This window comes from Pseudoliparis swirei, chromosome 24 (genome assembly GCF_029220125.1).
Source record: "Pseudoliparis swirei isolate HS2019 ecotype Mariana Trench chromosome 24, NWPU_hadal_v1, whole genome shotgun sequence".
Lineage (NCBI taxonomy): Eukaryota > Metazoa > Chordata > Actinopteri > Perciformes > Liparidae > Pseudoliparis > Pseudoliparis swirei.
Window position 1 is genome coordinate 20,348,450 of NC_079411.1, and position 14,832 is coordinate 20,363,281.

The 14,832-nt window shown below is 44.2% G+C and overlaps 1 protein-coding gene across 1 annotated transcript in view; it reads right to left on the reverse strand.

Annotated features, from left to right (window-relative positions):
• Positions 1–3,410: 3,410 nt before the first annotated feature.
• LOC130190649 (E3 ubiquitin-protein ligase SMURF2) overlaps positions 3,411–14,832 on the reverse strand; it is a 56,599-nt gene continuing 45,177 nt past the window's right edge. The window contains exons 12-20 of the mRNA XM_056410171.1: positions 12,812–13,025; positions 9,799–9,902; positions 9,569–9,683; positions 8,910–9,088; positions 8,149–8,286; positions 7,868–7,988; positions 7,565–7,766; positions 6,755–6,830; positions 3,411–6,625 (exon numbers count right to left, since the gene is read on the reverse strand). Of these exons, the coding sequence (XP_056266146.1) occupies positions 6,526–6,625; positions 6,755–6,830; positions 7,565–7,766; positions 7,868–7,988; positions 8,149–8,286; positions 8,910–9,088; positions 9,569–9,683; positions 9,799–9,902; positions 12,812–13,025 (1,249 nt within the window). The 3' untranslated portion in view covers positions 3,411–6,525. The remainder of the gene's footprint in view (positions 6,626–6,754; positions 6,831–7,564; positions 7,767–7,867; positions 7,989–8,148; positions 8,287–8,909; positions 9,089–9,568; positions 9,684–9,798; positions 9,903–12,811; positions 13,026–14,832) is intronic.

A 14,832-nucleotide genomic window follows, 5' to 3' on the forward strand; every position in this document is an offset into this window, starting at 1 on the left:
TGGTATGAGAAAGTACTCGGATCTTTTACTAAAGTAAAAGTACTACCACAGTTACAAGAAATAGTCTTGCATTAAAACATATAATTAGCAAAATAATACAAGTTTTCCCATCAAAATATACCGTGAGTACCAAAATGAAAGGTCGGAGTCATATATAACTAGTCGTAACTAATGTCAAATAAATGTCATGTTGCTGGAGTAAAACATGCAACGTTTCCCTCTGAGATGTAACTGGTGGAGTTAAAGTACGAAGTAGCAGAAACAAAGTAAACACACCCAACATGTACACGAGTACCAGAGCGGGGAGTACTTGTACTTAGTTGAGGTGAAGCGCTGCTTCAATAAGATCAACCCTCGCAAGGCACCTGGCCCGGATGGCATATCAGGTCGGGCCCTCAGGGGTTGCGCTGACCAGCTCGCGGGGGTCTTCAGCGACATCTTCAACCTCTCCCTCAGCCTGTCTGCACTCCCCACATGCTTCAAACGGACCACCATCGTCCCTGTGCCCAAGAACACCAAGGTCACCTGCTTGAATGACTACCGCCCGGTGGCACTGACCTCTGTGATCATTAAGTGCTTTGAGCGGCTGGTCAAATCATTCATCTGCTCCTTGCTGCCTCCCACCCTGGACCCGATGCAGTTTGCATACCGGTCCAACCGGTCTACAGACGATGCCATAGCCCTGACCACGCACACCGCCCTCACCCACCTGGACAAAGGGAATACATATGTGAGGATGCTGTTCATTGACTACAGTTCAGCATTCAATACCATCATCATCTCGTGGACCTGGGACTCGGCACCTCCCGATGCAACCTCATTGTCAAGTTTGCTGATGACACAACCATTGTGGGCCTCATCACTGGCAATGATGAGTCAGCCTCCAGAGAGGAGGTCGCTACCCTGACTACATGGTGTCAGGATAATAGCCTCTCTCTCAACATCAGCAAGACAAAGGAGACGATTGTGGACTTTCGGAGACGGCAGGTGGAGGAGCACGCACCCCTGCATATCAACGGTTCTGCAGTGGAAATGGTCAGCTGCTTCAGGTTCCTCGGGGTCAACATAAATTTCCCTCGGGATTAATAAAGTATCCATCTATCTATCTATCAGTAACGACCTCACCTGGTCTGCTCACACAGACAAGGTGGTCACAGCGGCCCGGAAGCGCCTCTTCTTCCTGAGGAGACTGAAGAAGTTTGGCATGGATTCAGTCATCCTCACCAATTTCTACAGATGCACAATAGAAAGCATCCTGACTGGGTGCATCACAGTGTGGTCTGGGAGCTGCACGGCCAAGGACCGCAAGGCCCTGCGCCGTGTGGTCAGGACTGCGGAGCTCATCATCGGTAGGGAGCTCCCAGCCCTGCAGGACACATACCACACGATGCCTCAGGAAGACTGGCAGGATCCTAAAGGACGGCCATCATCAGCCTTCAGCCTGTTCACCCCGCTGCCTTCTGGAAGGCGGTACCGTAGCATCCGGTCTCGCACACACAGACTGGAGAACAGTTTCTTCCCGAGAGCCATCAGGCTGCTCAATGGACACCGACACACGATCGACACTTTTGCACTCGTCACTTTACATACACTGTCACTTTCAGATCACTGCTTGTACTTACACTTACATACTGTCTCTTACACGACAAATACATATTTATCAGAATTATTGCACTACCTGCTACTCCCATTTGTCTGTAGTTTAGTTTATTATATGTTACCATATGTGTAGTATATGTTATATGTATATATGTTAGTATTATATGTATAGGTTGGTATATGTTTTAGCATATTGTATTGTATATGTATCTTGGATATTTAGTAAGGTCATTATATGTTATTACATGTAAATTATGTACAGAGTGTATGTCATGTTATGTTATATTATGTTTGCTATGTTATGCTATGGTAGTTGTGTGGTGCCTTGTCCTAAGAATTTCAGTGCCCAGTCTGACCCTGTGTCATTCTGTGCATCTGACAATAAAAGACTTGTAACTTGTAACTTACATTCTACCTGTGGTAAGTGGTCCTACCATCTAACAGCGCATGCGCGCACACACACGGCTCTGACTGGTCAGCACGTATCTGTTGGTCAGTTCGTCAGCTGGTCATCGACTTCACGTGGACACGTGAGCACACCGATGACGCCTTTGCACACGGCGTTACGTCATTGGTCATTCTAATTCACGTTATAGTCAGTTACACCGATACAGACCTGACGTCACATGTCCGGTCGTGCGAGAAGCATCTTTGAGTCCGTTGTTTTAATCTCGCGTTGTTTCCTCGCGCGTTGCCGCCTCGTGACGGGAGCTCCCGGTTTTCGCGCCTTGTGTCACTTGTCGAGGCTCGGTGGTCTTCCTCCGAGCTGACCCTCCTCCTCTGAACAGAACGGGCGAAGCTGACTTCTCGGAGGCTTTCGCCACCGTATTTTTTATCAACAGCGTCCTGACATCACTTCCGGTGGAAATACTGATGAGTTACAGGATGGGGCGCAACACTTGCTCGTTTATTAATGAGAATTAAATGCCCGATTTGTTTTTAGTTAATATGTACTTTACGTTTTTACATTGTATTAGAAACATACAACTAATTTACACTACGACTTTTTTTCCACATACTATAATACGTATGTTCTTTTCCGACAGACACTTTTATTTTTAAAATTTACTATATTACTTTTTTGACACCGATTCTGTTTTTCAAGCAATGCTATGACTTGTTTCGAAATAGTTTACTTTGGATATTTTATGGCATACTGCACGAAGCTTTTTTACATTATTGTTTTATTTGACATTAGACACAGCAACTTTAACACATATTAGTGTTTTTGACATTGTATACTCTTGACTTCTGGATTCTCATTTTTATTCGACAAACAATAATATATATTTTTTATTGGGAGTTTCTAATTTTTTTCCCCCGGCATACTTTTGTTTTTTTCTTCTACTTACTATCCCATTTTACAGTATAATACACAATTGTATTATCCATGTTTATCCATTATTATACATGTTTTTTGTAAATACAATTATGATGCCATCTACCTGTCTTTCAAGTGTTGTTTGGCTGCCTGATGCAAAGCATACTTCTAATCTTAAAGGTGCATTATTGTTTAGAATAACAATTAATCTGGCAAAAGTGATCCGAAGAAAAGACTGGGGTCAAGCTGCACTTCTTCTCCTTAGGGTTCAGAGGTCGTCACCTCAATCTTACCTAATGAAGCCCAACACATGCAAATCTAAATCCAACATAAAGGAGCACTCCACTGTTAGCCGCTGTCTGTGTATTTAAAAACTACAGAGATGTTAACAGTGTTGAGTTTGTCACAAGGCTACTCCCACTTAACTCCTATTAAATATTTACAGAAGGAAAACTTTCAGCATAAAAAAAAAAAGACAGTAGCAAACATGGTTCTTATCAAACATAATGCTGTGAGGTCCAAACAGCATAGTTTTATTGCTCAGCTTTCTGCAAGGGTACAAGAAGTTTATTACTTTGCTTCTTTAGTGTACAGGTGTCAGTTACACGCTCACAGAGCAGCTGATGTGAAAAACTATGAACACATACAGTATACTGTAATAATAAATACAAAAACAGATAGGAAATCAAAAGAAATAAAACATGGTGCAGTAAAAAAAAAAAACTACAATTTTCTTTTTACTGTTTTGTACTGAATTTAATAAAAATCATTCTCAAACACGCGAGCACACATATACATTTGTACTTAAACTGTGGGGAGAGTGTCGAACATTACACAGCTTGTTCTGGTTCATAACCAATTAAACCAGCATGAGAGTAAATCAGTGTGGCCCGAGCTGGCTCTCAATCTACTCAGATTCATCAGACAAAAAACTTCATATCACAGGGTTTCAAAGCTTGAAAAAGTTAACAATCTACCCTTTTTTCTTCTTTTTTTTTTACCAACAACACAACCCACTGTATTCTTGAACATGTCAGATCAATTTGGCTGCTGCACTGGGGGAAAGTGGCATTTCCCCAGTCTGGAAGCTCTCAACCCCCAAAACCTTTGCACTGAAGACTGAACCAGCCAGAAAACATGGTGCCAACTAAAAGTTACAAAGAGCAGAGGACTGTGTGCACTGGACAAACATACATGTGCGCATATCAAGAACATGTGTGTGTGTTTATATATATATATGTGTGTGTTATCTACATTAAAACAACTTGATCAGTCCATTAACTATTTGATAAATAGAAGGAAGTGTCTGATTATAACTTGGAGCTCAAGTGTGCATAATGTGTGTAAAAAGAAAAGAAAAGTGTAATGTATTTGTTTTCTTCCTCCCAGTCAGGTAATTAAAAAAGGTAAAAATCAAATAACTCCTATTTAACTTTACAAAGATGACAATTGTATCTGTTGTTTCTCGGTTTCGTCTCATTACTACAAAATGAAAAACTCAAGCTTTCTGAGTATCAGCTAACAAACTGTTTGTGGTTACAAATAAATGCAGGCAGTATACATATACATATAAAAAAGGAACATTTAACAGATTCTTCCAATTCAAAGAGTAATAATTATGCAAATAAATAGGCATCATCTCTCCAGCGTCCATTCATGCAGAGGTTTTCTTTGGATGGAGGCGGCGGTGACGGAGCTGCTGCTCACTGCCGCCTGTCGGCCTTTTGGTGACTTTTCATTGTGATTGAACATTTTCACCGCGTAGCACCCGCGACCCGCAGCACTCAACCTCTGACATTTGCAGCTCTGAGGGTTTGACGCCACCGTCAGCATTTCAGTCCATTCCGTCGCTTTAAAAAAAGATTCATGTTGCAGCCAGACTGCTCGGTGCAAATGAAATACCATTGTCGTCTGTGCTGTTCAGCAGCGGCACAGACCTCCAGAGCAGCAAATATGGCCATGCATGCCTCCTATGAAGGTGTGTGTGTGTGTGTGTTAATAAGTGAAAGCGATTGACCAAAAGAAAATATCACTTTTCAACTGCCAACCTTCAGGCTCCATCATGGGTTTAAAGACAGGGCCCCCGAAATATAGTTTTCATTACAACCAGATGTACCCTCCTCACACACCGACCGAATGAATGTGAAACTAAACAAAACGACTTCACCTGAGAATGCAAAGAGGCCTCTGACAGACACCAACATGCTTGCATTTGAATAGAAAGGAAAAAAGAAAACCATATACAAAATAGCTATGTATTTGTACATATATACTTAAAAAATGACAGGTGTATAGATATACTTTTACTCTGTATAATTCTAATGGCGTCACATAGCGAATTAAACGATATATTTCAATCCGACGTGAAGAAAGCACTCCTGCTATCACTGCTCAGTTTGTAAAGTGCTCTAAAGTGACGAGAGAGAGAGAGGAGACTTCGGCCTTTTTAAACTGAGGGCAGGACTAAAAACATCTGGTCCCATCTGGACAGCTGTTTCCTTTAACATATCGTCTGACGGGAAGTGTGCCGGGTTATTCTGAATTGGATGAAACAAAGACAAATAAAAAGACAAGCGTACTTGTACCTGCCGGAGACGAATGTGAGAGATGGAAGACGAACCGGGCTCCACGAGTGAGGCTGAATGAATCCCCTCCGCCGCGAGGGACGATGGGAAACTCATCTATGAACTGTCGATCTTCCTCGCACACGAATGTTGAAGCATGCAGAAACATGTTTACAAGTGCTGTGGCCACACGGCAGTGATCATGGGAAAGAATATTCACCTTCCTCACCCCCCTTTTTTTTTTTTTTTTTTTTAACACCACAAAACCACAAAATATCAGACCCCCATCCAAGCACGAGCATGTCAATGAAATGCTTCTGCAGTTGAAAAACGACTGCCGCTATGAGAATCAGACTAATTATGATGCAATGTTGTGGAGGAAAAGAAGAAAAAAAAAAAGAAAAAAAAATCTATTCTGAATTTGAATTAAATGAGCTATCGATACACAACATTTTGGAATGAAACCCTTCAAACAGCAAAGGATTACACAGAGGTAGGATGAATTTGTGGCGCCAATACAAAATATGTGTTGGTTGAGGTTAAGATGGCAAGTAAGGGCAAGATATGGCTACCTGCATTGTTAAAGATTCAGTAGCATGACATGGACCCATTCAATCGGTTTGAATTGAACAACAACATCGTGACTCTGCTCTCATGCCTGGGGACGACTTTGAAAACGCTTTTGTAAGATGTTGAACTGTAAGTCGATGAACTACTTCCTGGTTTGATAATCTGTAAAGTGAGATGACCGGGCGGCGCCGTTTCTTTTCTCCGAATGCAAAAGGAGGCGTGGAGAAAACCCACAGCTCTCAACTGAGCCGCCGTCACTCTGCCCTCCGTACTCCACACACACACACACACTACACCAAAACTAAACCCAAACAAATAAAAGGAGCTGTTCAAACAGACATCGATAAGGGGAGAACGTGGAGCGCGGCGAGAGAAGAGGAAGACTGTCGGTGCGCCGCAGTGACGATAACGGTCCATCAGAGTCCTGCACATGTACACACACACACCCCAACACACTCTCCAACGGGCCTCTCACTCCACGGCGAAGCCACAGGTCTCCTCGATGGCAGTCAGCAGCTTGTCGTACAGCTTGTCGTAGCTCTCGTAGGGCGGGATGTCAATCCGGTTGAAGCTGGGAGAGAAGAAGAAAGAGATGGTGTGAATGGAGCCGGGAGACACTCGGGAGACACTTGTGCCTGCAGGTGTGTGTGTGTGTGTGTGTGTGTGTGTGTGTGTGTGTGTGTGTGTGAGAGACACGCACCAGGTGTGGGCTTTGGGCAGGTTGTTGGCGTTTGCGTCGATCTGATGAATGGTGAAGAGTCTGGGCCCGGCAGCGCCTGCAGACAGAACACAAATGGGACGCATCAGGCGGAGTTCAGTTACGTGACCCACCAGGATGACAGCCAACTGAGGCCGACGCCTTTTTAATCCGGCCTCCGCTGCATCGGCGGCGGGCGGAGTGCTTTTTCATCAGAGGGTTGTTTTGCAGGTCAGAAATATGCTACTGGTCAAAAGTTTTAGAACACACTCATTTTTCCAGTTTTTATTTAAATGTCAGCAGTTTAAGTCCAGTGAATAACCTGAAATGGTACAAAGGTCAGCGGGAAACTGCCAGAGGTCAAATTAAAAAGTTTAGATTACCAAAAACTGAAAAATAAAGTACATGTCAGAGTTATACAAAAAGGCCTTTTTCAGGGGAACAAGTGATGTGTTCACAACTTGCAGCTACTCTGCTCAGTGTTGGGAAGAACTTTCTGAACAATATTTGATTTCCGTTGTAGAAAGAGTGTGTTCGGCTGTTATATCTGCACTGGGTGGCTACTTTAATGATTTTAAAATGTTGATTACATTTTGTTAAACAAAACGATTCCATGGTTTATTTTTTTATTTCAAATTGTTTATTTGTTCTACGCTTTAATTTCAGAGTACATTGAGAAATTAAACTGTGTGCAGATAAAAAAAAATGGAGAAATTGAGGCGTTTTAAAACTTCTGACCAGTAGTGCACGCTCCTGGACCTTTCTGTATTCCAAAGGTCATGACAACTGGTCTCTGCGTATGTTGACACGTACCCTGGAGAGCCTTGAAGCCTTGCAGTGGGACTCGGGAGGAGCCGGTGACAAACTGCAGCAGCCGGGCCCTCCTCTCCTCGTCAAACGTCTCCACGGCTTTCCAGAACCACTTGACGATGTTGCTGTCCAGGGTGCAGTGCTTCAGGCGGGTGTTGGACTTCCAGTCAGCGACGTCGATCTTTCCCAGGCCGCACACGATGAGCTGGAGGTAGAGCGGGAGATGGAAACTTCTTTAAGACCACACGAGACAAGAGCCTGTATCTTTTCGGAGACATACTAGATGTTTCTTCTCTTATCTCCTACCTCCAGCTCTTTTTCATCAAAGGATTTGAGCAGGTGTTGAGGGATGACCTCATTGAAGCCTTTCTGCAGAGCCAGAAACTGAGCCTCGATGCCGTGCAGGAAACGCCAGTTCACATACAACCTGCAGGGGGCATGCGAGAGGAGTGAGTGGGGGAAACAGTCGGTTTGCTGCAAATACAGATCCAGCTCCGTGCCACGGAATTCCTTTCGTGACGGTCTGGAATGACAGAGAAGCCGTATAAAAACCGGGATCCATGGCTCTGAAAACTGAGCTTGCTGACCTGACATACTCCTTCTTAGTGTCCTCTGTGACCGGGAGACTCTGGCCGTTGGGCTTGAGCTCGTGTTGGATGATTTCTCCGTAGGCATTGTGCTCGACACAGAAAGTGTGGTCCAGGACGCAGGTGATGTCATTGTCCCTGAAGAGGTTAGAGAGAGAGAAGCAACAGTAAGAATCAGCTCTCAGCTTCTGCAGACATTATTTCTATTTATTTCACCCTCATTTCTTCTGGGATTTGATCCGACAAAATGAAGACACGGTAATCTGCAACTCAACAAGTACACTGTGTTTATATAATGGGTTATATTGTAGTTATTTTTAGCAACTGCTCCCCTGTTGAGTTTAGCAGTTTCTTTTATCTGCTGCAATTACAAAGCAGCGTTTATCATCTTTAACCTGCACATGGTCAGTGACGGCTCAGCAGAGATAACTATTCAACAGACCAAATAGTTATTGACATGATCATAAGTTATGATTTCTGAGATCAGAAGTCATGAGCTTCACTGGCAGAAGAGGGCGCCGCAGCCAATAGATGGCAGTGCGGTCAAGTTGTTGTGTGTGTCTTAAGTAAATGTGCAGATGCTTTTTGTGTATGTGTGTTTTTTTTCCTGTTCCCCTTCTCACAGGGCACACCTGCAAACAACTGCTTTCTGATTTACTCCACAACATATAATCACAGCGGTATCAGTGTCCTCCAACTTTGAGTTGCCCCTGAGATCATTTAGAAAGTGGAACGGGTTGCTTAGAAGCCAAAAGTCTCACAGGATCCAGACGAGGCTGTTGTGGAGGTCCGGGTCGACGGACTCCATGTCGTCCAGCGTGATGGGTTTCCCCAACAGCTGTCTGTAGAAGGGCAGCGTGAAGCCTCCGTCGATGTAGTGGCCGTGGAACACCGCCATGCCCATGATGCGACCCACGAAGTGGAAGTACGACAGGTGCTCCTGCACATTGAAACAGGGGCATTGTTACGAAGGCTATCATTCATATCAGATTTTGTTTTATTATTATAATAAGATCAGATTCAGATTATACAGCTTCAGTTTTTTCGCAATACCAATAACCCTAAGAGTTACATACAGAAGAGGTGAGTCGTTGTTATTTTAAACTTTAGCAAAATATAGAGCATGCAAAAAACAATCTATTCAACCAAATAAATCATGATCAAATTCAAATCATAATGATAAATCTCTCAAACCTTTCTTTTGAATCCACATGAAACTCAAAGTGTCCCATGGCAGATGAAGTTAGTCTGTAGATTTACTGCCCTTTAAACTAGGCTAAGCATTTCTTTAAGTAGTTTACTTGATTTAGTTTAATTCTAGTCTAGATAACAAAACAGCATCCTTGTAGAAATAAATGTCCTCGCTCTGTGTGGATACATAAACTATCATCGCATGTCTGTAAAACTAAATAATTCCCACCGGGTTGACGGCAGAGTCCGGATTAATCTGTAGAGTGTAGATGTCGTCTCTGGAGTACTGGAACAGGCCGTAGTAGGGGTTCAGCATCTCGTGGGACAGCAGGTATAACCATTCCCTGACACACACACACACACACACACACACACAGATTGACTGTGAAAAAATGTACTTCAAACTAAAATGTTTGCAGACATGTAAAAACACATCAACATAAACATGTGAATAAATACCTTGCCACCCCACCATAGTCCAGACCCTCTTCGCCTCTGAATTTGATCATCAGTCTTTTCCAGAGGTCCTTTGGACGCATCTTCATCACCTGCCGGTACGACTCCTACAACCCAACACACAGAGCACATTTCATACACTGCAGCACACACAACAAGAGATGTACCTTTTCTCTGGGAGTGTGCACTCATGAGGCTCTCTGGACTGAGATCAGTGGGTGTGACAGAGCAGCAGTCGACCAATCACCAGCGAGACGTGCAGCTGTGAAAGTGCGTACCTAATGACCAATCGCTGAGCCCCATTGTTTCCATTCAAAATGCTTTAACTATACTATCTACGATTGATTTTTTTCTTGTCAAAAAAGACAAATGTGAATTCATCTGCAATGCTGCAGTGCAAGGTCATCGCTCTATTCACGGTACTCCAGTTTCAGAGTCAGTCCAACAGCCTGCACAAAGCGTTTGATATCAGAATATAGCTAGTTAGTTACATTCACACATACATGTTCATGTGAATGTTGAATGACTCACACCTAAAACAAAACACATCTCACTAGTAGAGTATTGATCCCAGTGCATCCTGGTAATTCACTGTCGGCCTGGCTAAACAAATAAACGGTCAGTGTATTTCCTTATCGTCATCCCTCTGCCTGTCCTCTCAGGAGTCAGAAAGACTCAGCGGCCACGCCACAGTAAACAACTTCCTGTCTGCAGGAACAGTAATGCTGCAACAGTGAAAGCACGAAGGAGACGAGGCTGCACAGTCAGCCGTGAGACGCCATCACACACATCGATAGTCTCACCTCAAGTGGTCCAACATGTTGAGGAGCACAAACATTTGTGTGCAAAGTGATACACAACACTGAAAACCCCCATTGGACCTTTGATGGCCCGTACACGGAGTGACGCATGTCGACTCGTGGCACAGAACACATGTAGAGGAGGAAACAAGCAGCAGTCTAAGTACATGCACACATTTGCGTGAACACACTGCCAACGCGTCACTGCAGCGCTGGGTTCTGCACAAAAACCCCAAGTGGCTGTGCAGGGCTGGTTTTCACACTTCACTTTCACCTTAACCCAGCTGTCCCTTGGAAGGGGGGATGAAGTCATATTTCTCATTGCTCAACTTGTAGTTCTGAAGTTATGCCTGGCCTCGACTACTTGCCACTGCTGCCTTAAGCTCCTTTCCTCCCACCCTTCCCTCTTTAGCTGCTGAAATCATCCAGAAAGAATGCCTCGCTTTGGTAGAACAAATGATTGGGAGAGCAAGAAAGAGAGAGAGAGAGAGAGAGTAGAAAAGAATCGGAGAACATTTTTTGTGGTGTTGTGAAGGCTGTTCTGCTTTTCCCTGGAAATCATAAAGCGGTTTTGAGTAGTGGTTCCGTGTTGCCCTGGGCGCTTTTCTGGTGCACGTCGTAAACGGGGTGAAAGAATGCCTGTAAAGTGCAGAGATCTGCGTTTGGGAGCGTTCTGCTTTTGTTTTCATGGACGTGTTCAGTTTGTCAGCGTGTGATGCTTTGGTGAATGCCAGATGGGAAATTATAAGAATCCATGGTCAATGCACTTTATTTATATATATATATATATATACATACACTACCGTTCAAAAGTTTGAGGTCACCCAGACAATTTTGTGTTTTCCATGAAAACTCAGGCTGTGTCTACTACCGGACACTTGAGCACTTCGAGCACTGACTTTCAGTGCTTAGGGCGCCACACTGACAAAACCAGCAGAATTCAGTGCACTGAAAGTACCCGGATGGCGCACTGCAAACGGGCAAAAAATGTAGTGTAAAACGATGGACACTACTCGCCCTAAACGGGCGCCATCTTGGCTACGTAGTGGAAGAGGAGGAGCCCTTTCGCCAGCTTTTCATTTTATTTCTAAAACAATGGCGGACGAGATGGCTACGGTAGCACAAGCGGTCGACCACGGAGGCTCCTGCCGCGATTGTGGAGGTATCGCAGTTTCCACATGGGGTGGAGAAAGGGGTAAACAAGGGACAACAAGAGGGCAAGAAGTGCATTCATTTTGTCAGTTTAAGTTTCGCGGTTATCGCAAGCAGATTTGCGTACTTCACTCCCGGCTTAATTTCGCGGGTGCCGTGAACAGATTTGCGTCCGTCACTTCCGCCAAGTGGTTAACGTAAGTGTTCCATTTGATACAGCACTTATCAGCGACGGCATGCACTACAGATGTCAGTGCACTGTATTGCAGTGTACTTCGTAAAGTGTCCGGTAGTAGACACAGCCTCACACTTATTCAAGTGAATTGCAGAATTAATAGAAAATATATTCAAGACATTGACAAGGTTAGAAATAATGATTTTTATTTGAAATATTAATTTTGTTCTTCAAACTTCTAGCTCAAAGAAAGCCCAGTTTTATAGCTTTTCTCACCAGCATAACTGTTTTCAGCTGTGCTAACATAATTGCAAAAGGGTTTTCTAACCCTCCGTTAGTCTGCTAAGGTGATTAGCAAACACAATGTACCATGAGAACACTGGAAATGGGCCTTGATACACCTATGTAGATATTTCATTAAAAAACAGATGTTTCCACCTCGAATAGTTATTTACCACATTAACAATGTATAGAGGGTATTTCTGATTAATTTAATGTTATCACTATTGAAAAAAACAGTGCTTTTCTTTGAAAAATAAGGACATTTCTAAGTGTTTCTTTCTTTTTCTAAGTGACCCCCAAAAATGTTATGGTAGTATATATATGAAAATACATAACTAATGCTGATTTTGCTTTTGCATTCATTTAGGCAAATGTGTTCAACAGTCAACTAAACGTTTCCTTTTATGTTTTAAAGCACTCCGTAACTTTAGGTTGCCTTTCAAACATACCCTTTGGGTATCAGAGTGGTTCATAATCTATAAACAGAGAGAAGTAGAGTTTGTGTTCTTCTTGACGTTTTTTAAATGAAGATTAAACCAGTGCATTCTTAACATGTGGTTTGTGTGTGTTTCAGTGTGTGAAAATGTCATCCTCTTGTTCGTTTTACCTCAAATATCTCTTCACGGCAGACCTCGATGCGACAGTGGCCGGCCTGGGGTTGCTGCTGGGACAGCTCCTGCCGCAGGATCTTCAGCTTCTGCACCAGGTCCCTCTTGTACTTGGGCACCGTCAGGCACTCGGCCTCCTCGGGCAGCTGGGCGGGGGACAGCGCCTGCTGGGGGACGCCGGGACCACCCTGGTCCTTCAGCGGCGGCGGATGACTGAAGGGACAATAAGGTTCAAGGGGAGGCGCAGGATGAGCAGTCGAGGAGAGATGGAGGAGAGTCGTCGAACAGACGAGGTATGAGTGGGCAGATATGGGACAAGAAGGAAGGGAAGAAGGGAGGAGACAAAGGAGAAGAGTAACATGTCAGTACGATTCACTGTTCACTTTCACAGTACTATTAAACAGTTTGACCTCAGGAGCTCTTCTCACATGTATATTTGGTGTGCTTCAGCTATTTACTGTCATATGGTCATTTTTATGAGATTTGTTTTCTTTGGATGCTGCTTTGAGGCAAAAGATTTATACAAGAAGAAGGAGGGATATGTCTTGTAGGGAAATCCCCAAGCCCTCCAGGTCAAACATCTTCGAACCGCTGAACTACGACCATTTGTAAGAAACTTCCCTCTCAAGCCCTCCTCACCCTCCTCACGCCTCTAAACGGAGCCCTAAACTCAGAGTACATCTGATCCAGACCTGTGGACAGGCTGAGCCTTTGAGCAGACGGTTGGTAAATAGCACCACCAGGAAAGACAGAGAGCGGAAAATAAATATACAAAGGAAGGTGTCAGAGTAGCACCACTGGCCAACTAGTGTTCTCTTCAAGTCTAACACATCAACTAAATTATTTTAATTTCCCCTAAATCATTACTCCAGCTGCCAAGCAAAAAAAAAGCTGACAGCCAAGGTTAATTAGCCCCCCCCCCCCCCTGCCCACCACCAACCCCCAACTGGAACTTCCACCAGCCGACCACTGGAGCTGCCACCCTTCCTCATACTTTGAGGTGAAGGGGAAAAAAACAGCAACATTTTTGTAAACTTCCAGTCTTGTTTCTGTCGATCAGACCAAATACTGAAGATGCCTTTCTCTTGGCTGCAGACGGTGGTCTGATAAATGTGGATATTCCAGCCGCTGATCTGAGTTCATGATTGGCCGGCCAAAGGGCTGCCTTGTTTTGAATTTTGTTTTGATAATTTGGCAAAGTGTCGTGAAGGCGTGAGCAGGGGAGTACGCCTGTTGCACAGCGGCCCGAGGAAGTAAACCCAAGGAACTTTGCTCCTGACCTTCATCCCTTTTCGCTCTCTTGCCATTCAGGGCCTTTATATTCTAAAACAGACAACTATAAAATACAATCTTGACTAAAGTGTGCCATGGTCAATGTTCTAGTGCTGGTCTCCTCCAGCCCGCATTGTGGTGTTGGCGGTGGGACGCCTGGGTGGGCCTCGTAAAAACAGAATCCATCCCTCCCGTCAACGGGACAGAGAGCCCTGTGAGGAGACGCTGAGCCAGCAGAGGAGTTCTTTAAAAGAAGCTACTGTCCTCTGCTGGGAGCGGAGAGTCGAGGCTGCCGTTGGCCAAACAAAGACTCAAGTGGTGTATAAAAAGGAAGGAGAGACCTTCTAAGGTAGCAGGACATAGCCACCCACTTATTCCGACACTTGTACATTTGGGTTCTCTGGTTCAGTCGGTTGAAAAAGGCCTCAACTATTTGGGCTTTCCAAACTAAACGGGTGCAGTGTTTCGCCCGTTTATCCCTGTATAATCAAGACGGCTGCTATTTGTTTTATTGGCAGGCACTGGGGCTCCTAGCATGTCAAAGAAAGGGTAAGACTGCAACAGAGCAGTCCTGAAAACCGCTTTAGGAAGGAGGAGGGGAAGAAAAGATGGCCTTAAAACAAAATCAAATGAGTTGCCTTTGGCTGGGAGGCTGAAAAACCATATAATAAAGCGAAGTTTCAGCGCCCCTTTTTTTCCCTTCGGAGGGCACAATGTAATTAAAAATACGTTTCACCATAGTTCATCG